General features: G+C 46.2%; 1 protein-coding gene across 2 annotated transcripts; it reads right to left on the bottom strand.

Moving 5' to 3' along the window:
* Positions 1 to 27,676, bottom strand: CS (citrate synthase). Of its 2 annotated transcripts, none has more exons than XM_009180957.1 (11): positions 27,449 to 27,676; positions 12,679 to 12,729; positions 12,004 to 12,111; positions 9,513 to 9,578; positions 8,617 to 8,748; positions 8,177 to 8,365; positions 4,941 to 5,140; positions 3,949 to 4,078; positions 3,723 to 3,824; positions 2,220 to 2,429; positions 1 to 1,564 (listed from the first exon to the last, which is right to left on the bottom strand). In XM_009180957.1, the coding sequence occupies exons 1-11, from the start codon at positions 27,488 to 27,490 to the stop codon at positions 1,394 to 1,396; spliced, it is 1,401 nt and encodes a 466-aa protein (XP_009179221.1). In that variant the 5' UTR covers positions 27,491 to 27,676; the 3' UTR covers positions 1 to 1,393. The 2 variants fall into 2 exon arrangements, with proteins under 2 accessions (XP_009179221.1, XP_009179222.1); XM_009180958.2 differs by lacking the exon at positions 27,449 to 27,676 and adding an exon at positions 18,174 to 19,036 and having other exon boundaries at positions 3 to 1,564.
* Between the last annotated feature and the right edge of the window lie 201 nt (positions 27,677 to 27,877).

The raw sequence follows: 27,877 nt of genomic DNA on the forward strand, positions 1-27,877 counted from the left end.
CATTGTTAATAAAAACATTTATTTTGCATTTTATACAGAACAACCTGAAGTTTGCATCATGACTTGACATTTACCCAGGGGTTTACAGTGTGTCCAACTCAACAGTGTGGTTCTGGGACTGCGTATCCACACAAACACAGGCAGGAGTTTGGAGGAAAGATGGGGGCACAGCAGGAGTGTATCTCAATCCTTTCTCAAAGAAGAGGAAGTAGAGCATTCTGAGTTGCTGAAAACCTGTGCAAATGGGGCTTCTAAAACAAACATTGTACTGTGAGCTCTCAGGGAAAGGGAGGAAAAGGATATTGATAAATAAGGAGGCATTTTCTTGAGGCAGGGGACGAGGAGGGAGGTTTACTATTTTTAATGCCCTCAGCCCCAGTACCTGATAATCAGAGGAGACCATGTCCAATCTTGAATCAATTATCTGTTCAAAAAGAGGTGCTAATACCCTAGGGACAAGACCCTGAAAATATCATGCTGGTCATTCCTGAGTCCCTGTTCTATGCCACACAGCATGTTAAAAGACGGGGGTTGGTGGCGGGTGGGGAGATCAGAGGATAGTGGCTTGTATTCTATGGAAGTAAAAAACGTAGTTCACATTAAGCACTGATAAAACCCAATGACTGGGCCCACAGATCTGAGAGGTCTCTAGCAGGGACCAAGAGGGGTGGTCCAGAACATCCTCAGCCTGAGGTGCAACAGGTGTAGAAAGTCTGGGAGGAGGAGGTGAGTATTAAAGTAATGGGAAACAGAACACTCCCAGACCTTAATTGGATAGTTTTTTAAAAAAGAAATCAAACATTGGGTGCCAGTCACAACAAATGCCATGCCTTTATGGTCACTTGATAGTATAAAAAAATTGCCAAAGCATGTCCAGCTAACCAACAGGTCTTGCTAGAAAGTGTTTGTGTGTATGGGAGAGTGCCAAGGGGCTTGGTACAGCTGACTATCCAACACGATTCCTATGGAAACAGAAGGGGCAGAGTCCTGGTTTGCTGGCTTATTGAGGGCTTGGCAGAGAAGAAGCTAAAGCTCCGAAGTGACTGCAGGTTCTCTGCAACTGGCTTTGACCCATGGAAACAGGAGGCAGATTCTCACTCTAGAGATAGTGAGGGGGCCAAACCTACTCATACCACAGGCATTAGTCCTCGTCATCCTCCAGGACCACCCCTGTGATGGGCAACTCATACCAGGCAGGGGAAGGGAGCTGATTAGGGAAGAAGGGATCATTTTTCATCTTTTAAAGTCTTAATTTATATTTTAACCTCAAACATATTATCAGTGCCTCAGATATAATTTAATCTTATGTCTTTAAAGGCCCCCTGAAACAAAAGTATACTTTTTATTTAGGTTTCCTCACTTTCTGGTAGTCACTTTCCCCCAGTCTCCAGTTTTACCCTGACTTAGAGTCCACAAACTTCATCAGACCCTCTGTACTCATGGACTTGGGCCTTTCTAGAGGGAAGCCTAAGGCTCGGCTCCAGATGAGCTGTGCCAGTACACCCAATGCTCGTGACACCCCAAACAGGACCGTGTAGTAATTCATCTCCGTCATGCCATAATACTGTAAGGTAGAAGAGAAAAAGGGTTTAAGGCAGAGGCAGAGGCAGTGGCATGTACAAGTCCTGGGTGATAGAAACCTTAAAAGCTCAATTTTCTGTTTTTCTCCAAGGACTTAGCCCAGTCAACCTTAAATAGAAATGACACTGAGAAAAGTATAGCAATTGGGATTCTGAAAACAGAGCAACCCCAACCCTCGACCCTGTCATAGTCAACTTTATCAAAATGCTCTGTGAAGGAAGTCCTTGCTCTGACTAGGAGTTAACTGACTTTGTTCATGGCAGATAACAATAGGGTTTGGGGCCGGGCGCGGTGGCTCAAGCCTGTAATCCCAGCACTTTGGGAGGCGGAGACGGGCGGATCACGAGGTCAGGAGTTCGAGACCATCCTGGCTAACACGGTGAAACCCCGTCTCTACTAAAAAATACAAAAAACTAGCCGGGCGAGGTGGCGGGCGCCTGTAGTCCCGGCTACTCGGGAGGCTGAGGCAGGAAAATGGCGTAAAAACCCGGGAGGCGGAGCTTGCAGTGAGCTGAGATCCGGCCACTGCACTCCACCCTGGGCGACACAGCGGGACTCCGTCTCAAAAAAAAAAAAAAAAAAAAACAACAATAGGGTTTGGTACAAATTAGAGGGAAAAGAGGGAAAGGAGGACTTACCTGGAGCAGCACCCCACTGTGAGCATCTACATTGGGCCAAGGATTCTTGGCTTTACCCTGCTCTAAGAGGACATTGGGCACAATCTTGTATAGCTGAGCAACCAACTTAAACATGGGGTCATTAGGCAGGTGTTTCAGAGCAAACTCTCGCTGACAGGTATATCGTGGATCAGTCTTCCTCAGTACCGCATGGCCATAGCCTGGAACAACCTGTAAAGAGTGGGGAAAAAAGATAGTATTCTCAGTAGAAATTCTTTTATTTTTTGAGACAGGATCTCACTCCTCTGTCACCCAGGCTGAAGTGCAATGGCATGATCACATCTCACGACAGCCTCGACCTCCCATGCTCAGGCAATCCTCCCACTTCAGCCTCCAGAGTAGCTGGGACCGCAAGTACACACCAACACACCTGGCTTTTTTTTTTTTTTTTTTTTTTTTTTTTGGTAAAGATGGGGTCTGGCCGGGAGCGGTGGCTCACGCCTGTAATCCTAGCACTTTGGGAGGCTGAGGTGGGCGGATGACCTGAGGTTGGGAGTTTGAGACTAGCCTGACCAACTGACCAACTCGGAGAAACCCCGTCTCTACTAAAAATACAAAATTAGCTGGGCATGGTGGTGCATGCCTGTAATCCCAGCTACGAGAGGGTGAGGCAGGAGAATCGTTTGAACCCGAGAGGCGGAGGTTGCAGTGAGCCAAGGTTGCACCACTGCACTCTAGCCTGGACAACAAGAGCGAGACTCTGTCTTAAAAAAAAAAAGGGCCGGGCGCGGTGGCTCAAGCCTGTAATCCCAGCACTTTGGGAGGCCGAGACGGGCGGATCACGAGGTCAGGAGATCGAGACCATCCTGGCTAACACGGTGAAACCCCGTCTCTACTAAAAAATACAAAAAACTAGCCGGGCGAGGTGGCGGGCGCCTGTAGTCCCAGCTACTCGGGAGGCTGAGGCAGGAGAATGGCGGGAACCCGGGAGGCGGAGCTTGCAGTGAGCTGAGATCCGGCCACTACGCTCCAGCCGGGGTGACAGAGCAAGACTCCGTCTAAAAAAAAAAAAAAAAAAAAAGATAGGGTCTATGTTACTCAGGCTGGTCTCAAACTCCTGGGCTCAAGCGATTCACCCACCCTGGACTCCCAAAGTGCTGAGATTATAAGCGTGAGCCACCACACTCGACCTATTTAAAATCTTTTTTTAGAGACAGGGTCTTGCTATGTTGTCCTGGCTGGAGTGCAGTGGCTATTCACAGGAGTGATCTTAGCACACTTCAGACTTGAACTCCTGGCCTCAAGCAATCCTCTTGCCTCAGCCTCCCCCAAGTAGGCGGGACTACCGGTGCATGCCATTGTGCCCAACTAGAAATTCTGTTCTAAATTCTTCAAAGTAGATAAATGAAAAAAAAAAAAAAATCTCTAATTTAGGGACCTCTTTCATTCTTTTCTTCTTAATTCTTCCAAACTGCAGAACTTGGGTCTTGGTTTCTTTCCTAGTCATTAAGCATCTCTGCTTACCCGTCCCGAGTTGAGTGTGTTCCAGATGTAGTCTCGTAACTTCTCATCTGACACATCTTTGCCAACTTCCTTCTGCAGCTGTGTTAGCCAGACAAGCACTTCCTATGGGTAAGGTTTGGGAAAAAAGGGCATGTTAATACATATGCCAGGAGACAATGCCAAGATCAGAAACAAAGCATGGGGTAAGGAAAACATGTAGCAGGAAAATAAAAAAGAATAGTCTTACCTGATTTGCCAGTCCATGGAGAGGCCCTGCCAGCCCGTTCATGGCTGCTGCAAAGGACAGGTAAGGGTCTGAAAGGGCACTGCCCACCAAGTGGCTGGTATGGGCACTTACATTGCCACCCTCATGGTCACTGTGGGGAAGTAAGAAGGGAGAGCCAAGGGGAGAAAGAAGGGGCAGATTATGGAAACCTTGCTGTTCTCTTATTTGCCACTTACTAGCCTAGTTACGGGCTCATGCCAGCCTATAGCCAGTCAGTTACACCTAAGCTCTTATAAAAGACATCCTAATCTTGGCCAGGTGCGGTGGCCCACGCCTATAATCCTAGCACTTTGGGAGGCCGAGGCAGGCAGATCAAGAGTTCAAGAGATCAAGACCATCCTGGCCAACATGGTGAAACCCCGTCTCTGCTAAAAATACAAAAATTAGCTGGGCATCATGGCACACACCTGTAGTCCCAGCTACTTGGGAGGCTGAGGCAGGAGAATCACTTGAACCTGGAGGTGGAGGTTGCAGTGAGCCAAGATTGCGCCACTGCACTCCAACCTGGCGACAGAGCAAGATTCCACCTCAAAAACAACAACAACAACAACAAACATCCTAATCTCATTACCAGCTTTTGTTCATTCATCCAGAGCTGGAGAGGTTACTGGCTGATGATGCCTGTATGCTCTGCTCCATGACTCCAACCTAAGTTTAATAGCAATGGCCCGAAGAGGGAGCTCCTGGAAAGCCGAAGGACTATCTAATGTGAGCAGCTAGTACCTTTTCCCAGCCAGAAGCACCATCTTATTCTCAGCATGGTTATGGTAATTTCTTTAGGCCTCCTGACCTTTCTTACTAGACCCTTTTCTTGCCTTGTATCATCCTTTATGCCACATTTCTGTCTTCTTGCTGCCTATCATCTGTTCTCAGAAGATGAGAACATAAAGGAGCTTTTAAAAAAATTTCCCAATTGAGGCTCCTAGCGGCTGTGGTTGCTGGGTCTAGCTTACCTGTGGATGGTGAGGTACAGGCGCATGAGCTCAGTGAACTGAGAATCAGTATAGCCTAACATGTTGGTGAAATTGTGGGACCAGTCCAGATTAGAGTCAATGGCCCCAATACCGCTGCCTTCTCTGTAGAGATTTCGGTAGATCTTTGCTGCAATACAAGGTAGCTTTGCGATTAAATCCATAGAGTCTTCATAAATCAACTGACAGAAGAGGAGCAAGATGGAGAAAAAAAAAGGAATTATCAGCAAAGAAGAATTAGACAGGGATATTGTCTGTCCTCCATGAATTGGGGCTATTTGGGGTGATGGTCAGTTATATGATGGGTTGTTATATATTGAGTATGTCTGAAAGTAGAGAATAATCATAACCATTTAATTGAATAACTATTATGACCCAGGCACTAAGTGATTTGTAATACTATCTAGTGTACACTAAAACATTATTCCCAATGCTTACTACTACAAAGTATATAATGACTGCCGTTTTAAAGATGAGCAAACTAAGGCTCATAGTATTAGGTTAAATGCCAAAGTCAGGTTTGAACTCTGATACGGTTTTTTGAGATGGAGTTTCACTCTTGTTACCCGGGTTGGAGTGCAATGGCGCAATCTTAGCTCACTGCAACCTCCACCTCCCAAGTTCAAGTGATTCTCCTGCCTCAGCCTCCCAAGTAGCTGGGATTACAGGCATGTGCCACCACGCCCAGCTAATTTTGTATTTTTAGTAGAGACGGGGTTTCTCCATGTTGGTTAGGCTAGTCTAGAAACTCCTGAACTCAGGTGATCTGCCTCCCTTGGCCTCCCAAAGTGCTCGGATTACAGGTGTGAGCCACCATGCCTGGCCCTCTGATATGTTTAATCATGATCTTTTTCACTACACCATGACTTTACATTCACTGTGTTAAGACACTAGGTTTTATAGCCAGGTATGGCGGCTCACGCCTATAATGCCAGCACTTTGGAAGCCTGAGGCTCGCAGATCACTTAAGGTCAGGAGTTCAAGACCAGCCTGGCCAACATGGTGAAACCCTGTCTCTTCTAAAAATACAAAATATGAGCCGGGCGTGGTATGGGCAGGCACCTATAATCCAGCTACTCCAGAGACTGAGGCAGGAGAATTGCTTGAACCCGGGAGGTGGAAGTTGCAGTGAGCCGAGATCGCGCCACTGCACTTCAGCCTGGACCACAGAGCGAGACTGTCTCAAAAAAAAAAAAAAAAAAAAAAAAAAAAAAAAAAAGGCCAGGCACGGTGGCTTACGCCTGTAATCCCAGCACTTTGGGAGGCCAAGGCCAGCAGATTACGAGGTCAGATCGAGACCATCCTGGCTAACACGGTGAAACCTCGTCTCTACTAAAAATACATTTAAAAAAATGAGCCAGGTGTGGTGGCGGGCGCCTATAGTCCCAGCTACACGGGAGGCTGAGGCAGGAGAATGGTGTGAACCCGGGAAGCGGAGCTTGCAGTGAGTGGAGATCGCGCCACTGCACTCCAGCCTGGGTGACAAAGCAAGACTCCGTCTCAAAAAAAAAAAATATATATATATATATATAAAGAAAAACAAAATGAAAAGCAAAATATTAAGATTATATGACCTTTTGTACCTGCTAATGTGTGCAGGTACAAATATACACATTCACACCACCTAAAGCATTTATAAATAAGCCTTTATAAACAAATGCTTTAGGTGGTGTGAATGTGTATATTTTGCATCATTCTGATACCAACTCCCTAATGCCAACCAAGTTAATATCAATTTTAAATGCTGTCTTCCTCAACTGCAAATACAATTCTCTATACACAGTTGGTGCCGAATTAATATTGACCAACCAAATGAATCTAGATTTGCCAAGGACCCAAGGGGGTTGCATCAGAGTAGTGGATCATGCTCTTCTGTGTCTTGCACCACAGTGAACTCTTTAGGGCCATCTTGGTGGCTGGCACCTCCTGGCCAAAAAGCATTTAATGTACCTGCTTTGTAAAAAGAAAATTTTCTGTTCCTATACTACCTATCTCCAAATAAGAAGCAAAAGAAAATGGTACATCCTCCTGTAAACCTAGCCAGATCAATTGTACTTTTACCCAGTGTTTCTGAGTTTGTGGGCTCCTAGAAGAGGATGGAAGGAATTATGTACTATGCAGTGGGATAAGAAACAATCTTTCCATACCCCAACCAGAGTTTTAAACTATTGACACTTCATTTTCAGAGAATAAAGCTCATTTGTTTCTGGATCTGGAGCCTATTCCAGGGATACTAACCACTCTACCACCCCTCATGGATATCTTAGGTTGGCTAGCCGAGAACATGACTGATTGGCATTAGTCCTCCTAGACTCCAGAGTTGGAAGTAATTGCTGTTCTCCCAACTTGTAAGATTTCTCAAAGTTTTCCGTATTTGAAGAAGATGGGGAAGGAAAGTGACCCTCTGGCGCTAGTGTTGAGACTGCTCTGTGAAACCTTCCTCAGGGACCCTGCAGTTAAGTCACATCCTTTTCTTTTCTTGTTTTTTCCTTTTTTATGTACAGATGGGATCTTGCTATGTTGCCCAGGCTGATCTCAAACCCCTGGCCTTAAGCAATCCTCCCAACTCAGCCTCGTGAGTCACTGAGATTATAGGTGTGAGCCACCTACCTAGGTCTCTTTTCTGTTTCAACAGCCCTGTGTACATACCTCTGTTACAGCAAGACTATGGAATTTTTTTTTAGATGGAGTCTCACTCTGTCACCTAGGCTGAAGTGCAGTGGTGCAATCTCGGCTCACTGAAACCTCTACCTCCCAGGTTCAAGTGATTCTTCTGCCTCAGCCTCCTGAGTAGCTGGGATTACAGGCGGCCGCCATCACGCGCCGCTAATTTTTGTATTTTTAGTAGAGATGGGGTTTCACCATATTGGCCAAACTGGCCTTGAACTCCTGACCTTGTGATCCGCCTGCCTTGCCCTCCCAAAATGGGATTATAGGCATGAGCCACTGTGCCCGGCCAACTATGGAATTTTAATAATTTCTTTTTTTACACATATGTCAGACTAACCAAACAGTCTTGGTGATAGAAACCATACTCTACTCAGCTTTGTAATTCCAACAACTGACAAAAAACAAGCCTCCAGTGAAAATTTGTTAAGTTAGTTTCTGATTAACTCAGAGGTAATTTTTCTAAAGATTCTATATTTTTTTTCCTTCCCTTCACACTCAAGTCCTTTGACTCCCCATCACACACAGATCACCCCACCCAAACTTCCTACCTCCCAGTACTTGGTTCGGCTGATACCCTCTGCATATGCTCGGGCAAAGTTACTTTCACTGTTGAGGGCTGTAACGGCTGCACTGAGCTGAGACATGGGGTGTAGATTGGTGGGAAAGTTGTCCAGCATGGTGACCACATGGGAAGGCAGAGCTGCCCTCTTTGCCCACTCTTTTGAGAGCCAAGATACCTGTGGAAAAAGAGAGTGCTGAGAACACCAGAAAGGACAAGGAAGGAGAAAAATAAAAAAGGACAGCAACATCTGAGTAAAAAAAACCCAGGACAGTTGAATCCAATCCATTTACATAGCAGAACTCTGCTCTGATTTCTTCCCCTCACTACGCACCTCTATAAATGCTGGATCAGCATTAAGTGTCTGAGATTAGAGAAAGGCAATGAAGAAGGGGAATGAGAAGAGCTAATAACAACTTTCTGCTTTACCTGTTCCTCTGTTGGGATCTGTCCAGTTACCAGCAGCCAAAATAAGCCCTCAGGCAGGGGTTCTTCCCCACCCTTAGCCTTGGGTAGCAGTTTCTGGCATTCAGGGATACTAAAGCCTCGGAAACGGATGCCCTTGAGAGAAGAGAATTACAACTCAAGTTTATAGAAGTCACACAACTGACTGGTCTTACTCATCAGGCCTTACGACAAGTTAGAGCAGAACTTTTTTGTAGACATGGGGTCTTGCTATGTTGCTCAGACTGGTCCCAATCTTCTGACCTCAAGCAGTTCTCCACCTTGGCCTCCCAAAGTGTTAGGATTACAGGGGCAAGCCACCATGCCTAGCCCAGAATTTTTTTTTTTTTCCCCAAGATAGAGTCTCGCACTGTTACCCAGGCTGGAGTGCAGTGGCGCGATCTCGGCTCACTGCAAACCCCACCTCCTGGGTTCACGCCATTCTCCTGCCTCAGCCTCCTGAGTAGCTGGGACTACAGGTGCCTGCCACCACGCCTGGCTAATTTTTTGTATTTTTAGTAGAGACAGGGTTTCACTATGTTAGCCAGGACGGTCTTGACCTCCTGACCACGTGATCTGCCCACCTCAGCCTCTCAAAGTGCTGGGATTACAGGCGTGAGCCCCCGCGCCTGGCCCAGAACAGAACTTTTAAAGCTTAAATCTTCACATAACTTACCTCTGGTTTTGTACTTTTATTTTTATTAGTTGATATATTTAAAAGGTAAACTTGTTCTTCAATTATTCCATACATATGTCTTCTCTACCTTCCAATATATGAAGCTAGGTGCTCTGTTTTGTGCTTACCCTTATTGGTCCAATCCACGGTTTGCATATTTGCACAAACTCAATGATTATTAGTAATTGATATGAAAATGTCTTACCTCATCAGGATCAAGAACGGATGTTTCATAGACCAATCCCTTCATGCCTCTCATGCCACCATACATCTAGAGGATGAAGAAAAAAGGAAAAAAAAAAAGAAAAAAAGAGGCTGTGGCTAGCAATCAGAATGATTCAGGCTAGAACTTGTTAGAACTTCATGGGATCTGGGAGAGAAAATTTATTCTTTGACTTGTAAGACTTCATTTGGTGAGAGATGTCTGAAGAGTCAGCTTACTAAAGAATTACACTTGGCCGGGCGCGGTGGCTCAAGCCTGTAATCCCAGCACTTTGGGAGGCCGAGGCGGGTGGATCACGAGGTCAGGAGATCGAGACCATCCTGGCTAACATGGTGAAACCCCGTCTCTACTAAAAATACAAAAAACTAGCCGGGCGTGGTGGCGGGCGCCTGTAGTCCCAGCTACTCGGAGGCTGAGGCGGGAGAATGGCGTGAACCCGGGAGGTGGAGCTTGCAGTGAGCCGAGATCGCGCCACTGCACTCCAGCCTGGGTGACAGAGCGAGACTCCGTCTCAAAAAAAAAGAATTACACTTTGTGGCCAGGCACAGTGGCTGACACCTGTAATCCCAGCACTTTAGGAAGCTGAGGCAGGTGGATCACCTGAGGTCAAGAGTTTGAGACTAGCCTGGCCAACATGGTGAAACCATGTCTCCACTAAAAATAAAAAATTAGCAGGCATGGTGGTATGTGCCTGTAATCCCAGCTACTTGGGAGGCTGTGTAGGAGAATCGCTTGAACCCAGGAGGCAGAAGTTGCAGTAAGCCAAGATCACACCATTGCATTTCAGCCTGGGTGACAAGAGCAAAACTCCACCTCAAAAAAAAAAAAAAAAGAGAGAGAAAAAAAAAAGAAACTTTGTGGCCAGCTGCAGTGGGGCTCATGCTTGTAATCCCAGCACTTTGGGAGGCTGAGGAGGAGGGAGGATCACTAGAGCCTCTCACAGAGTCTCACTGTCACTCAGGCTGGAGTGCAGTGGTGCAATCACAGCTTATTGCAGCCTTGACTTGCAGGCTCAGGTGATCCACCCACTTCAGCCTCCTGAGTAGCTGGGATTACAGGAACGTGCCACCATGTCCGGCTAATTTTTTGTATTTATTATTATTATTTTTTAAAGAAACGGAGTTTAGGCCGGTCACAGTGGCTCACGCCTGTAATCCTGGCACTTTGGGAGGCTGAGGTGGGCAGATCATGAGGTCAGGATATCAAGACCATCTTGGCCAACATGGTGAAACCCCATCTCTACTAAAGATACAACAATTAGCTGGGCGTTTGTGGCGCGTGCCTGTAATCCCAGCTACTCGGGAGGCTGAGGCAGGAGAATCGTTTGAACCCGGAAGGCAGAGGTTGTAGTGAGCTAAGATCATGCCACTGCACTCCAGCCTGGTGACACAGTGAGATTCCGTCTCAAAAAAAAAATATATATAAAAAAAAAAAAACACAAAGAAATGGGGTTTTGCCAGCCATATTGCCTAAGCTGATCTTTTTTTTTTTTCCCCAGATGGAGTCTCACTCTGTTGCCCAGGCTGGAGTGCAATGGTGCAATCTCGGCTCACTACAACCTCTGCATCCTGGGTTTAAGCGATTTTCCTGCCTCAGGCTCCTGAGTAGTTGGGATTACAGTTGCCTGCCACTACGCCCAGCTAATTTTTATATTTTTAGTAGAGACAGAGTTTCACCATGTTGGCCAGGCTGCTCTCGAACTCCTGACCTCAGGTGAGCTGCCCGCCTCAGCCTCCTAAAGTGCTGGGATTGCAGGCATGAGCCACTGCACCAGGCCTGGAAATGAAATTTTTTAAGTTGAGAAATTACTATCTTTCTTTTTTTTGTTGTTTTGGAGGTAGGGTCTCCCTCTGTTGCCCAGGCTATATAGTACAGTGGCATAATCATGGCTCACTGCAGCCCTGAACTCTTGGGCCCAAGCAATCCTCCTGCCTCTGCCTTCCCAGTAGCTGGGACTACAGGGGCATCCCACCATCTCCCGCTAATTTTAAAAATTTTTCTTTCATAAAGATGGTATCTCCCTTTGTTGATCGAGCTGGTTAACTCCCCGCCTCAAGTGATTCTCCATCTGCAGCCTCCCAAAATGCTGAGATAATAGGCATGAGCCATCGCGCCAAGTCACTATCTGTAATATTTCTGTCTGTGTTTGATTCCTTTTCTTATTGTATTTCACTTTTTTCCTCCTGCCCACTCAACCACTCCCCAACATACCCTACCCTCAAATTCCAACCAATCAAAGCAAACACAATGAGTTCTATTCTAGGAGAAGGGGATGGAGACCAATAAGCTAAAAACTGTTGAGAAACTATCACCTGAGCTGCTCAGAATCTGAAGGATAGGGAAAAGTCATCCTAAAGCTGTCCTACAGGGCCTGTGGGACAGAATGCTTTTGAATAGTCAGTGGGGAGAATGGTACTTTTGTTGAAGCACATTACAGAGCTACTTTTCCTAGCCAAAGTCACACAACCCTTACCATGTCCACAGTGATTTGGCCCACCACCGTCTTGCCATGTTGCTGCCTGAAGGTCTTAATTCTGGCCTGCTCCTTAGGTATCAAGTCAGCCAATATGTCTTTCAAATTCTAGAAAGAAAAATAGAAGGGCTAAGCAATGGTCTAAAAGTTTATTAGATTTCCTACAAAGTAGGTGTGTGAAGAATTTGCTTTTTAGAGCTGACTTTATCTGCCAGGGAAGTCTGGCCAACTACTCTGCATAAATGCGGGTAAAATAGTAGGCAGGTGGAGGAAGGAATGAACAGTTAATGTTTAATGGGACAGTTTCTCAGTTTGGGCAGATAAAAGTTCTGGAGATGGATGGTTGCACAATAATGTTAACATATTTACTGCCACTGAACCATATACTTAAAAATGATTAAAATGGTAAATTTTATGTTATGTATATTTTACACTATTAAAACATTTAAAAGAATTAGGCAAATGTATTGATATTCCCATCTCACTATACCATTCAGTAAATTATTTCTTAAATAGTAGTATAATAATAATAGCAGCTATAACAATAACAATAATAATAAACACTCCCAGGAAATACTCAGGATAATAACAGGCCAGGTGGATGCCAAATCCTCTGCCCCAAGGTCAGGCTGGCCCCAGTGATTCTTATTCTTAGTCTTCTTTTCCAAACCTTACCGTAGAGGAAGCACTGGCATGCCGGGCTGCAAGAACAAGACAAGATGCATTCTGCAAAGCAAAAAAGAAAACCTTACATAACTGTTACCCCTCCCTCCTTTGTATTAACAAGAAGGAGTTACAGTGACTCAACCTCTCTCTTCATCTTAGCCTCTTAGGGCAGTTTGACACAAGAAGCTGTAAAAGGCCCCGAACAGTTTGGAAGGAGTTACCACTATGGAGACAGCAGGAGGTTTAACTCTGCTTTTTTTCATCTATAGCTTCACTAGCATTCCTTGAAGACAGTCTCTTTCCCATCATCTGGGTTCCAGAGCAGAGCAGTTGTCAATATTTTTGAGTGACTCCAAGGAAAACGAACGAAGAAACTGAGCAATTACTTAACACTGCTGTTAAGATCTCTCGTGCACCTGGTCTTTTGGCAGCACTTCAACCTCTCTAGTCTGGGAAAGACCACAGGCAGAGGGCAGCCTTTCACAACGGTACTTTTGACCCTCCTGGAAAAAGCACAAAGATTATCTACAAAGAAGCTGACAGAAGACTACTCATTAGCAGAAATGGAAACTTACAAAGTTTCTAAGAGTGTCAAAAGAAAATAATTAGTTTGGCTGGGTGCGGTGGCTCATGCCTGTAATCCCAGCACTTTGGGACGCTGAGGTGGGTGGATCACCTGAGGTCAGGAGTTCAAGACCAGCCTTGCCAACATGGTGAAACCTGTCTCTACTAAAAATACAAAAATTAGCCAGCTGTGGTATGGGCGGGCACCTGTAATCCCAGCTACTCAGGAGGCTGAGGTGGGAGAATGGCTTACACCTGGGAGGCAGAGGTTGCAGTGAGCCAAGATTGCGCCATTGCACTCCAGCCTGGGCAAATGAGCAAGACTCTGTCAAAAAAAAAAAAAAAAAAAAAAGAGAGACACTCTTGTTGCCCAGACTGGAGTACAATGGCATGATCTCAGCTCACTGCAACCTCTGCCTTCTGGGTTCAAGCGATTCTCCTGCCTTAGCCTCCCTAGTAGCTGGGATTACAGGCATACACCACCACGCCCGGCTAAATTTTTTTTGTATTTTTAGTAGAGATAGGGTTTCACCATGTTGGCCAGGCTGGTCTCAAACTCCTGACCTCAGGTGATCCGCCTGCCTCGGCCTCTCAAAGTGCTGGGATTACTGGCATAAGCCACCGCACTAGGCCATACACCAACTTTAAAATAAGATGACCAATTAGGTTACCAACTAGGAATACGGCCTGAGGCAAGGAAATTAATTTTTCTGTAGTAGATTTTGAAAACAAATTGAGATAATCATATCAAGCCTAAGTTTTCTGCTCTATAAAATGGTTCTAATACCACACACCTTACAGAATAGTCCCATGATAATTAAATTACAGTGGACATAAAAGTGCTTTGCAAACTTAGAAGATTACACACAGAAATAAACTAATCCTGGAGCAAGGCTGCACCTGTCATCCTTTTGTCAAAAGGCCAGAGACACCTTTTCTAGTAACTACTGCACTGCTCTCTGTGTAGAAAATTGCTACCTGCCTGGGGTGAGAGTTCTATAGGGTCGAAGGCTTTTTAGAATTTTTTTTTTTTTTTTGAGATGGAGTCTCACTCTGTCACTCACACTGGAGTGCAGTGGTGTGATCTCGGCTCACTGCAAACTCTGGCTCCTGAGTTCAAGTGATTCTCGTGCCTCAGCTTCCTGAGTAGCTGGAATTATAGGCACACGCCACCATGCTTTGCTAATTTTTGTATTTTTAGTAGGGACAGAGTTTCATCATGTTGTCTAGGCTGGTCTCAAACTCCTGACATCTGGTGATATGCCTACCTCGGCCTCACAGATTTTTAGAATTTTTAAAATTTAGTTCCCCTATTTCTGCTGGGGCGGAGAGGAGGATTGAAAAGAGGCCCTTCAGAAAGGTCACTCTTTCCCCTAGGCTGGAATATAGTGGCATGTTCACAGTTCACTGTAGCCTTGAATTCCTGGGCTCAAGTGATACTCCCAACTCAGCCTCCTGAGTAGCTGGGACTACAGGCGCACATCACCAAGCCCAGCTAATTAAAAAAAAAAAAAATTTGTGGGTCTTGCTATGTTGCCCAGGCTGGTCTCCAGTGGTCCTGGGCTCAAGTGATCCTCCATTCTCAGCCTCCCAAATGCTGGGATTACAGGTATGCAACACCGCACCCCGCCAGAAAAGATTACCTTTTTTTTTTTTTTTTTTTGAGACGGAGTCTCACTCTGTCTCCCTGGCTGGAGTGCAGTGGCCGGATCTCAGCTCACTGCAAGCTCCGCCTCCCAGGTTCACACCATTCTCCTGCCTCAGCCTCCCGAGTAACTGGAACAACAGGCGCCCGCCACCTCGCCCGGCTAGTTTTTTGTATGTTTTAGTAGAGACGGTGTTTCACCGTGTTAGCCAGGATGGTCTCGATCTCCTGACCTCGTGATCCACCCGTCTCGGCCTCCCAAAGTGCTGAGATTACAGGCTTGAGCCACCCAAAGATTACTTTTAAAAGAATCAATCCAAAGGAAATTCAGAGAGCACAGACCAAGCCAGTATGTTCCTAAAGCAAAGGAGGAACACCTTAACTAGTTACCAGGGCTGTCCTTAACTCCTTTTCTTAACTTCCTAAAGAGTCTCCTCTTTCTTATTGAGGATCATTTGAGCAAGAAATAGGCAGCACAAACAGCCCTTCACAGCCCTTACACCCTACATGGGCAAATAGGAAGCTGAACCCAGCACTGAAGATGTAACTTTGCTCGTTCTTTCTTTCTCTCTCTCTTTCTTTTTTTCTTTTCCTTTCTTTCACAAAAAAAGTGGGCAAAGAAAACATGCTAATAACTTCAAACTATTGTTCTACAGACTTAACCTTGTTTAAGCTATTCCACAGTTTAAAGTCCCACAGATTCTCTATTATAGAGGCCCCTTGTCCCAGAGACTACATCAGCCCAGCAGGAGACCTTTTAATTGTGGGTGGTTGTTTGCTGTGATTTTAAAAAAATTATATATTTTAAACTTTTTTTTTTATAGAGACAGGGGTCTTGTTATATTGTCCCAGTTGGTTTCAAACTCCTGGGCTCAAACGATCCTCCTACTACCTCAGTCTCCCTTAGTGCTGAGATTACAGGTATGAGCCGCTGCAACCAGCTGACTTTCTGTTTTGTTTTGAGACAGCATCTTGCTCTGTTGCCCAGGCTGAGTGCAGTGGCTTGATCTCAGCTCCCTGCAACCTCCGCCTCCCAGGTTCAAGCGATTCTCCTGCCTCAGCCTCTCGAGTAGCCAGGATTACAGGCACCCGCCACCATGCCCAGCTAATTTTTATAGTTTTTTAGTAGAGACAGGGTTTCACCACGTTGGCCAGGCTGGTCTCAAACTCCTGACCTCAAATGATCTACTTGCCTCAGCCTCCTAAAGTGCTGGGAATACAGGAATGAGCCACAGTGCCCGGCAGATTTTCTGTTTTTTGTTTGTTTGTTTTTGAGAAGGAGTCTCACACTGCAACCCAGGCTGGAGTGCAATGGCACGATCTTGGCTCACTGCAACCTCTGTCTCCTGGGTTCATGCGATTCTCCTGCCTCAGCCCCCTGAGTAGCTAAGATTACAGGTGCACACCAACACACCCGGCTAATTTTTTGTATTTTTAGTAGAGATGGAGTTTCACTATGTTGGCCAGACGGGTCTTGAACTTCTGACCTCGTGATCCATCCACCTCGGCCTCTCAAAGTGCTGGAATTACAGGCGTGAGCCACCACGCCCAGCTCAGACTTTCTATTTTTAAAGAGTCTACAGGGAACATCATATGAAAGAAGTTGAAGTCTCTCCATAATTTTTCCATTTCTAAACCATCTTGAAGTTTCTATAATGGTTGGCCAGGCGCAGTAGTTTATGTTGTAATTGGAGGGTGGGCGGATCACTTGAGGTCAGTTTGAGACCAGCCTGGCCAACATGGTAAAACCCCCACATCTACTAAAAATCATTTCTACTACACTTCTCTACGACTTACTGGCTAACTCTAGCCAAATCATTTAACCTTTCTGTGCCTCAGTTTCTGCATCTGTATAAGGGGAAACAATAATAATGCCTGCTTCAAAGGATTGTTATGAAGATTAAGTGTGTCAATATTTACAAAGCATTTAAAACTGTGTCTGGCACAGCCCAAGTGCTATGTGTTTGTTACATAATAAATATGATAGCCACTTTCTTTTTCTAATTTTTTTTTTTTTTTTTGAGATGGAGTCTCGCTCTGTGGCCCAGGCTGGAGTGCAGTGGCAGGATCTCAGCTCACTGCAAGCTCCGCCTCCCGGATTTACACCATTCTCCTGCCTCAGCCTCCCGAGTAGCTGAGACTACAGGCGCCCGCCACCTCGCCCGGCTAGTTTTTTTTTTTTTGTATTTTTTAGTAGAGACAGGGTTTCACTGGGTTAGCCAGGATGGTCTCGATCTCATGACCTTGTGATCCGCCCGTCTCGGCCTCCCAAAGTGCTGGGATTCTAATTTTTTTGAGACGGAATCTCGCTCTGTCACCCAGGCTGGAGTGCAGTGGCGCAATCCCCATTTACAGCAAGCTCCACTTTCCAGGTTCACACCATTCTCCTGCCTTAGCCTCCCAAGCAGCTGGGACTACAGGCGCCCGCCACCATGCCCAGCTAATTTTTTTTGTATTTTTAGTAGAGACGGGGTTTCACTGTGTTAGCCAGGATGGTCTCGATCTCCTGACCTTGTGATCCGCCCGCCCCGGCCTCCCTAACTGCTGGGATTACAGACGTGAGTCACCGCACCCGGCCTACGATAGCCACTTTCTAGCACTCTTCGGTGTCAGGTTCAGTCATGTTTTTTGCTAAACCTGAAGCTTAAGAAAAACAAAGATATCACAGGAATTTTAAAGGCAGCAATTCATTGGTAAGATTGCTCAAAAGGGTAGAGTAGAAAAAATTCAACTTAGGACAGCTTCATCTAATGATGTAGATAGAGTACAGAGCACTTGATTTGGAGTTAGGAAAGGAAATCTGGGTTCTAAGTCCTAGCTCCATTACTAATTAACTAAGACAACCAAAGTAAAACAATTAACTACTATTTATCTTCCCATTTCCATAATTAAGATAACACTTAAACTACTTAACTCAGAGTCTGATTCTCAGGCTCCAATAAGGATATATATGCAAAAGTAGTCAAATCTTGTTACTTAAAATGTGACCACCTCGCCAGAAGTATTAACATTTCTTGGGCCTCAGACCTACTGAATCCAAACAGTTTAGATATGGGGTTACCAAGGACCAAGTCCTAAATTAACTTTCTGCCACTTTCCCACTGTGTTATCTTGGCTATGTAACCTAATTTTTAAGTCTCAGTTTTTACATTTCTAAAATGGTAACAATAAAAGCCAATTTCAGAGTAGTTAACTAAATAAAATAATATTCATAAAACCATCTAGAACAGTGCCTTGTGCATAGCTGAATTCAGTAAATATTTGTTTCTTAGAAATGCGTTGGCCTATTACCTACCATCAAGTGTCAGAACTTCCTGGGAGTGGGATCCCAGGAAAGAGGCAGTCAAGCCTGAGGCAGAGGTGAATGGATAATTCCTTCCAGCTGTGAAATACAAAATAAAGTCCCAATTTTCTTTCTTTCTTTTCTTTTCTTTTTTTTTAAACAGCCAACAAGGAAAAGATACCAGTTTTCTTTTTAAGGGCTTCTTGACCAAGAAGGGAGGAGTCTCAGGGAGAAGAAATAAATTTAACTAACCCACCAGCAGAGCAAATGACTCTAGACAGGAGTTGCTTGAGGACTGTCACACCAAAGGCTACATATCATTTCCTCTACCGCGTGGCTGCCAAAGAAAGCTGCTGAATGGCTCTGAACAGTACATTCAGGTTATATTCACTGATGAGACAGGTAGATTACAAACCTCTGAATCATCCCTGAACATCTACCTCCCAGCTTCTCCCCTAACCCTGGAGGTGTGACAGTTGGGCTTTTGGTTTCCGGATGCACGCCACCTGTAGAGTCACCTTACTGGAACAGCAGCTCTCAGGTGAATCAGGCAGTCATCTCACTCAATAGGTCAACTCCTTCATGGGGAGAGTTGGAGAGGGTTACTTCCAAAGACAAGGGCCTGGCTCACAATGTCTGACAGTCAGTATTCTCTATAGTGTGGAGGTGGCGTTATCACAATCACTAAGAGGTTTTTCCCCCACAATCACTAAGAGCTCATTTGTTGCCAACCCTTACAAGAACTCCTCTAGTGAATCTGCTATTATTGATAGAAGTGGGCTGTAGCCCTCAAATGTGGTAAGATGAAAAAACATAAAAATTAAAAGAGGCCAGGTGTGGTGACTAACACCTTCCTTTATTCTCCTCTGCCTTTGCCTCTTTTCAAAAGTTCTGTTGCAGCCGGGTGCGGTGGCTCATGCCTGTAATCCCAGCACTTTGGGAGGCTGAGGCGGGTGGATCACGAGGTCAGGAGATCAAGACCATCCTGGCTAACACGGTGAAACCCCGTCTCTATTTAAAAAAATACAAAAAATTAGCCAGGTGTGGTGGTAGGCGCCTGTAGTCCCAGCTACTCAGGAGGCTGAGGCAGGAGAATGGCGTGAACCCGGGAGATGGAGCTTGCAGTGAGCCGAGATCGTACGGCTGCACTCCAGCCTGGGTGACAGAGCAAGACTCCATCTCAAAAAAAAAAAAAAAAAAAGCCGGGTGCGGTGGCTCAAGCCTGTAATCCCAGCACTTTGGGAGGCGGAGACGGGTGGATCACGAGGTCAGGAGATCGAGACCATTCCGGCAAACACGGTGAAACCCCGTCTCTACTAAAAATACAAAAAAAAAAAAAAAAAAAAATTAGCCGGGCGTGGTGGTGGGCGCCTGTAGTCCCAGCTTATCGGAAGGCTGAGGCAGGAGAATGGCGTGAACCCGGGAGGCGGCGGACCTTGCAGTGAGCGGAGATCGCTCCACTGCACTCCAGCCTGGGCGACAGAGCAATACTCTGTCTCAAAAAAAAAAAAAAAAAAAAAGAAGTTCTAAGTTGCTAGCCAATCGGGACAAATACAAAATGCGAGGTCCCATTCCAGACAATGGAAACTGGACACAGCAATAGGGTGGATGCGCCAGGTTATAAATGACCTTATCTCCTTTGTTCGGTGTACTCTCGTGGCAAAACTGCTGGCATGTACCCTTTCTGCAGAAAGTATAAAAATGGCCTTGATGGCCAGGTGCGGTGGCTCACGCCTGTAATCCCAGCACTTTGGGAGGCCGAGGCGGGCGAATCATGAGGTCAGGAGATCGAGACCATCCTGGCTAACATGGTGAAACCCCGTCTCTACTAAAAAGAAACACAAACAAACAAACAAACAAAGAACAAAAAAAAAAAGCCGGGTGTCATGGTGAGCGCCTGTAGTCCCAGCTACTCGGAGGCTGAGGCAGGAGAATGGTGTGAATCCGGGAGACGGAGCTTGCAGTGAGCAAAGTTGGCGCCACTGCACTTCAGCCTGGGTGACAGAGCGAGACTCCATCTCAAAAGAAAAAAAGGCCTTGCTGAGTAAATTTATGTTCAAGTGTTGTTTCTTTACAGCACCAGAGAACAAGCATTTCAAACAGGAGGCTGAGGCAAAAGAATCGCTTGAACCCAGGAGGCTGAAGCTGCAGTGAGCTGAGATTGTGCTACCGTACTCCAGCCTGGGCAACAGAGGAGACTGTCTCAAAAAACAAAACAATCCCACTTACTCAATATAGGTTATTTTCCTCTTACTCCTTAGCCTATTATCATCACAGTCCCATATCTAGCACCCTCACCCTACAGTCAAGCAGCCAAATTTTCTTTGATTCTCCATCCTAGGCACATCCAGAGTCTGTCTGTCCTGCTGCATAGCCAGGATATGTCCTACCACATATCCACATAACCAACGTTAAAACCTTGGGGGAGGCTGGGCACAGTGGCTCATGCCTACAATCCCAGCATTTCTGAATTAAAAAGCAAGACTCCATCTCTACAAAAAATAATTTTAAAAATTAGAAAACAGGCTGAACGCAGCTCTCGCCTGTAATCCCAGCACTTTAGGAGGCCAAGGCAGGTGGATCACCTGATGTCAGGAGTTCAAGACCAGCTTGGCCAACATGGCGAAACCCTGTCTCTACTAAAAATATAAAAATTAGCCAGGCGTGGTGGCACACGCCTGTAGTCCCAGCTACTCGGGAGGCTGAGGCAGGAGAATTGCTTGGACCCGGGAGGCGGAGGTTGCAGTGAGCTGAGATCGCACCACTGCACTCCAGATTGGGTGACAGAGCAAGACTCCGTCTCAAAATAATAATACTAAAAAAAATTTAGTAAACAAAACAAAAAAACCTTGGGGAAGAAGCTCCTGATTTTAACAGGGACTTCATCCTTCATCAACAAAAGATCAGGACTGGCTTAGCTGATGGAGCAAACACAATACACTAATAACCAGTAGGAAAAAATCCTGTGCTACAGACACTTCCAATGCAGAAGGAACAACTTGCATTCAGAGAAAACTAACACAAATAGGACAAAGGCTCCTCTCTCTCCAGAACCAGGTCAGAGAACTAAAGCCATTTAATGTGTGTGTTTCACAATGGTGATACTGGAAGTCGGTTTGGCACTACAAGGTCAGGCCACTTAAAAGCCTGAGCAGAGTAATCTACAGATTTCATACTTTGACCTCCTTCATAGTCACAGACATTTCCTTAATAATTCTACCTGTCATTTTCCAACAGTCTCGTCACGTGAACAGTCGCTGATCACGGCCGGATGCAGTGGCTCATGCCTGTAATCCCAGCACTTTTGGGAGGCCAAGGTAGGCCGATCACCTGAGGTCAGAGGTTCAAGACCAGTCTGGTCAACATGGTGAAACCCTGTCTCTACTAAAAATATAAAAATTAGCCAGGTGTGGTGGTGCACGCATGTAATCTCAGCTAATCGGAGGCTGAGAAAGTACAATTGCTTGAACCCAGGAGGCAGAGGTTGCAGTGAGCCAAGATCATGCCACTGTACTCCTGCCTGGGTGACAGAGCAAGACTCCATCTCAAAAAAAAAAAAAAAAAAAAAAAGATGCACTGATCACTCAGTAAGGAGGACTGCAAAAGATACTCCTCCAGCTTCCATCTTCAGAAAGGAATCACAAGTCTATTTTTTGTTTTTTGAGACCAAGTCTCTGTCACCCAGGCTAGCTAGAGTGCAGTGGTGCGATATCGGTTCACTGAAACTTTCGCCCCCTGGGTTCAAGCGATTCTCCTGCCTCAGCCTCCTGAGTAGCTGGGATTATAGGCACCTGCCACCGTACCCAGCCAGGAATCACAAATCTTAAACTTTCCTTTCAGTAGAAACACTTACTGTTCGTTTCTTTTTTTTGGAGACGAGTCTCACTCTATTGCCCAGGCTGGAGTGCGGTGGCATGATCTCAGCTCTCTGCAATCTCCGCCACCCCAATTCAAAGCGATTCTCGTGCCTCAGCCTCCCTAGTAGCTGGGATTACAAGCACCTGCCATCACGACTGGCTAATTTGTATATTTTTAGTGGAGAAGGGGTTTCACCATGTTAGCCAGGCTGGTCTTGAACTCCTGACCTCAAGTGATCTGCTCGCCTCAGTCTCCTAAAGTGCTGGGATTACAGGTGTGAGCCACTGTGCCCGGCCAACGCTTATTGTACTTTAATTTAACAAACTTTTTTTTTTTTTTTTTTTTTTCTGAGACGAGTCTCCCTCTGTCGCCCAGGCTGGAGTGCACTGGTGCAGTATCGGCTCACTGCAAGCTCCGCCTCCCGGGTTTATGCCATTCTCCTGCCTCAGCCTCCCGAGTAGCTGGGACTACAGGCACCCGCCACCTCGCCCGGCTAGTTTTTTGTATTTTTTTAGTAGAGACGGGGTTTCACTGTGTTAGCCAGGATGGTCTCGCTCTCCTGACCTCGTGATCCGCCCGTCTCGGCCTCCCAAAGCGCTGAGATTACAGGCTTGAGCCACCACGTCCGGCCCAAACTTTTTTTTTTTTTTTAAAGAGACAAGGTCTTGCTATGTTGCCAGGCTGATCTCAAACCACTGGCCTCGAGTGATCCTCCTACCTCAGCCTCCCAAAGTGCTGGAATTACAGACATGAGCCACCATGCCTAGCTAATATTTCTTGGCGGGGCATGGTGGCTCATGCCTGTATTCCCAGCACTTTGGGAGGCTGAGGTGGGTGGATCACGAGGTTAGGAGAATGAGACCATCCCGGCCAACATGCTGAAACTCCGTCTCTACTAAAAATACAAAAATTAGCTCAGCGTGGCGGTGCGTGCCTATAGTTCCAGCTACTCAAGAGGCTGAGGCAAGAGAACCACTTGAACCTGGGAGGCAGAGGTTGCAGTGAGCCGAGATCACACCACTGCACTCCAGCCTGAGTGACAGAGCAAGACTCCATCTCAAGAAAAAAAAAATTCTTGAACACCTACTTATTATGTGTACACTAAGTATATACTAGTGAACAAAGAATATAGGATCTGCCACCATAAGACTTTCTCAGGAATTAGAAACTATTCCCTTACTTCTGCTAGGAGTTCTTACAACTCTGCTAGGAATTCTTACAAGTTTTACCTCCCTGACACTTAAGGGATTTACAAGAAACTTTTCCAGATCCCATCCTACTCTGCAGAATCATTATCTGAAGGTAGGATCCAGGAATCTGCAACATAAGCAAGCATTATAGGTGACAATGACCACTGTGAGTTTACCGACCTTTTAAAGTAGCATCATGTTAAAAGAAATACAGAGGGCTGGGTGCAGTGGCTCATGCGTGTAATCCCAGCACTTTGGGAAGCTGAGACTGGTGGACCGCTTGAGCCCAGGAGTTTGAAACCAGCCTGGACAACATGGCAAAACCCTGTCTCTAAAAAAACTACAAAAAAATTAGCCAGGCATGGCTGTGGTCCCAGGTACTCGGGAGGATTGCTTGAGCCCATGAGGTTGAGGCTGTAGTAATAGCAAGCCATGTTCACACCACTGTACTCCAGCCCAGGTAACAGAATGAGAGACACTGTCTCCTAAAAAAAAAAAAAAAAAAAAAAAAAAAAAAAAGAAAGAAAGAAAGAAAAAAACCCCCAAAACAAAGAACTAAGGAATTTGGGCAGTTGAAGCACAGTTGAAGCAAGAACTGAAAGATAATCAGATGCTAAGAAAGATTTATTGCTAAAGTTGCCTCATTACGGTTTTAAATTTCACATCCTACTCAACTCCATTGCATAAAGCATTGACACAGGGCAGAAGGAATCATTGTGTGGCTTTATTGAAATCCACCAAGTCTGGTTTCCCTTCTGCTGCCCCTTGGATTTTAAGTCAGGAATGCCAACTCTATCACTGCTACCTACCATACTGTTCTTGCTGACTCTCCATGCATTCATTCACCTGCTACCAACCTAAAGGCCACTAGGAAGATCAAACGCGATCATCTCACCACTAACACCCCATAGGCTTCCCCTGCCATTCTAGTATCAAGGAATCACCGTTATTTTGGGTAGGCTGATAGTCAAAGTGAAGGCACAGAGATACGAGCCCTTGCCTTTAAAAAATTTGGGTTTTAAAACCTAACTAAATATTTTGCAGGACAAAACCAACTCGGTTTTGTTGAACCCAATTTCTGAGTAGGACTTATACAGGTGATGCTGTACGGTGGTGTAAGTCCAACGTAAAGAAACCATTGGTTCCTTTGCATTTAAGTGTCTTGACAAAGTCTAGAAGTAATCTAGAAACATCTTTGAATTGATTTATTCAGTTTCAAACATACTAGCTTGGAGAAGCAATTTTCAGTGGCTCAAGAGACAGTTCCCTTTAGCTAGGGTTGGTTAAGCATGTTGACCTCAAAAGTCCAAAAGTGAACTGTAGCCCTACTTCAATTCCTAGCCCAAATCCAAACCCAGATCATCTGTGAAAAGACATTTTTGATGTCACAAAACTGAGTCACCCACAGATAATACTAAGGCCATTGCTTAGCATTAATTCATTTGGATAAACAAGAAGTCAAATAATCTCAAAGCTCTCTGAGTTAGCTTCTCTAACTCAGGTGTTTTAAATTATGTGACATTTAAATTATGTGACAGTGAGAGTAGAACAATAGAACAATGACTAATTCACACTTTGTCTCCTAGTAAGGTTAAAAAAATTCTCCAGTCTGGCCAATATGGTGAATTCCCATCTCTACCAAATATACAAAAAATTAGCTGGGCGTGGTGGTGCACACCTGCTAACCCCAGCTACTCAGGAGGCTGAGTCACGAGAATTGCTTAAGCCTGGGAGGCAGAGGTTACAGCGAGAAGAGATTACTCCACTGCACTCCAGCCTGACAGAGTGAGACTCTGTCTCAAAAAAAAAAAAAAAATTTTCTTCTCAGAAAAGTAAAACTACACCTGACGCTGACACTCAAAGTGGTAAGAGTCAGTTCTCACTGGTGAGAAATTACTGCCTCCCAAAGTCTACCTTATTAGCAAAAGAAAAATTACCAATTATGACTACCATTATCCACAGGCTAATCTAGAAAGCACAGGCAGGTGCCAGCAATGCTGACAAGCCAACAAGCTTCTTGGTATCCTGGTCATATTGCTTATTTCTCAGGAGATTTCCAGTCCTGAGTGTACTGGGCTTTGCTACCCTTTTTGTTTTTTTTCCTTGAGACGGAGTTTTGCTCTTGTTGCCCAGGCTGGAGGGCAATGGCGTGATCTCGGCTCACCGCAACATCCGCTTCCCGGGTTTGAGTGATTCTCCTGCCTCAGCTCCCAGGTAGCTGGGATTACAGGCATCCACCACCATGCCTGGCTAATTTTGCATTTTTCGTAGAGATGGGGTTTCTCCATGTTGGTCAGGCTGGCCTCGAATTCCCGACCTCAGGTGATCCACCCACCTCCACCTCCCAAAGTGCTGAGATTACAGGTGTGAGTCACCGCGCCTGTCCTACTTTTAAGGGTCAAAAGCCTTCTAATGGCTTTCAACTGATAGGTTACTAAGATCGCCAGGCCATCTCTAATAGGAAAATAATGGTACCATAATTACGTAGCTCTGTCACCCCAAAAGTGTTCTGAGCTTCCATATGGGCTTAAGGAGCAAAATAAATTCAACAGGTAAATCCTAAGACTTTTTCACATTCACTGTAGGGTTAGACTCTCTGGTTTGGGTTAGCAGGTCCAAAATGAGCTAATTATAGTGTCCCCTATTCTGCCAAAATGCTATCTAGAACTTGCTTCATTTCCCAAGAGGTTTCCTTACCCTTTCCCCAGCAGCAGGAGAAGCAACAGCCAAGTAAGACAAGCATCTCCCAAATGCTCAGCTAGTACTTGCCACTCGGTGCCTGGAAGAACCAAGGTAAATCTCACAAGTTACACTTTGTGCCAACCATGAAAAATAATGCCCAGCAGGCCAGGTGCAGTGGTTCACACCTGTAATCCCAGCACTTTGGGAGGCTGAGTCAGGAAGATCACTTGAGCTCAGGAGTTCAAGACCAGCCTGGGCAACATAAGGAGACACCGCCTCCACTAAAAAATAAAAAAAGATTAGCCGGGTGTGGCGGTGCACACCTGTGGTCCCAGCTACTCGGGAGGCTGAAGTGGGAGGATTGCTTGAGCCCAGGAGAGGCTCAAGCTGCAGGGAGCCTTGGTCACACCAGAAGACTCCAGCTTGAGTGACAGAGCAATATCCTGTCTCAAAAAAAAAAAAAAAATTACATACAGCAAGCCAAAACCATCCTAAGGCTTTCCTTTCCTTTAGGTGCTATCAGCTTTAAATTATCCGCAGGAAAAACTGAGTTCTTTGCAGAAGTCAAGGTCACTTGTGGGACTGTCCCCTGCTTGGATTAGAGGGCTGGGACTCCCTCAGCACAGCAGTTTCTGTCTAAAAGGGCCAAGTTACCTAGAACTAAAAGTACTGGCGATTTGAAATTGAAGGCATCATTACCTGCAACAGTATTTCTATGGCCAATACCAAGTAAAGGACCCCAAAGAAGGAGAGAAAGTTCCTGGATAAAGTAGACTTAAGATCAACGGCAAAACCTGGGTAAGCAAGTAGTATGATGGTCATGTGACCTTGGCATTACTATCTCTTGCCGAGGATCTTCCTTTATTGGCCTGCAGTTTGGTGGAACCACCTTTCTGGTTCTTTCTCCAATCATATATGATAGTCATGCAGGAGGCTGTACAGAAATGCTCCACCTCACCCAAGCTCCTCCTATATAAAAAGTGCAAGAGTCCCAAGGACAAAGAGGAGGGCCTGAAGGACCCATTCTTATGCTCGGCGTGGTCACCGAAGGTTTAAATAATAGACTTGGAGAAATGGAAACAGGCAGTTCGGGAACTGACAATGCCCTTCCTATAAAGCAGAGGACGAAATTAGCCACTGCTCCAGAGTGAGCACATCTCTTCACTCCCGCTCCCTCCACCAAACTGAATGTAACTCCAGAGGAACACCACATCTCTTCTCTACCAGAGGTTCCTCTCTCAGCTCCTTCCTATTTCAGGGCCACGCATCCCCTCCCCTTTCATTTCAGACATGCGGAGTGACAGCAGGGTCGGCCGCCTCACGCGCTCTAGACTGCTGGCCGAGGGCGGGCGGCGTACACTTCACCCCCAGGAGACAGAAGGGAAGTGCGGCACATGGTCCCGGGAGCTTCACGCAGGGCTGGCAGCCAGCCAAGCGCAGGGCCCTTTAAGGCGCGCAGGGTGCGCACGGGTGTGGGAGGGAGACCCCGGCGCCGGAGGGCCTGCGGTCGCCTCAGCCCCACCCTGGGACGGCGTGCTCCCTCCCCTCGCTGCTCACCTTGGTTCCTAAGAGCCGGGCGGCCGCAGTGAGTAAAGCCATGGCGGGCGATCTCCGGGATCTGATGGGGAGGTAAGAAGGGGAGAGAGCTGCGGCAGGAACAGGAGCAGCCGCCGCTGCACCAGAGGCCGCGCCGACGGGTGGACAAGGTTGAAAGGAGGCGGCTGAGGGAAAGGGTAGACGAACCGGCGGCGGCGCCCAGCCCGGGGTCCTCAGCGAGGCCCCGCCCACTGGCCGGAACCCGAGCCCGCCCCTCTCAGGGGACTCTCCCTGGGCCCGGCCATTGGTCCGGTATGGAAGTGGGGCGGGACCTGAGCCCTTGACAGCAGTTGTGACGGGGAGGATTGGACCGCCCGGATTAGGGCTAATTAAGGGTGTATGGGTGGCGGGCGGGGGAATGCGGGTGGCCAAGTAGGTGCCTGAGAACTC

The sequence above is a fragment of the Papio anubis genome, chromosome 9 (genome assembly GCF_008728515.1).
Source record: "Papio anubis isolate 15944 chromosome 9, Panubis1.0, whole genome shotgun sequence".
Lineage (NCBI taxonomy): Eukaryota > Metazoa > Chordata > Mammalia > Primates > Cercopithecidae > Papio > Papio anubis.

Coding starts and splice junctions, on each gene's coding strand:
- CS (XM_009180957.1), bottom strand. CDS start 27,490: ATGGCTTTACTCACTGCGGCCGCCCGGCTCTTAGGAACCAAG. Junction 5,141..8,176: donor GCCGAACCAAGTACTGGGAG/GTAGGAAGTTTG, acceptor CTCTTCTGTCAG/TTGATTTATGAAGACTCTAT. Junction 4,079..4,940: donor CTGTACCTCACCATCCACAG/GTAAGCTAGACC, acceptor ACTTCCCCACAG/TGACCATGAGGGTGGCAATG.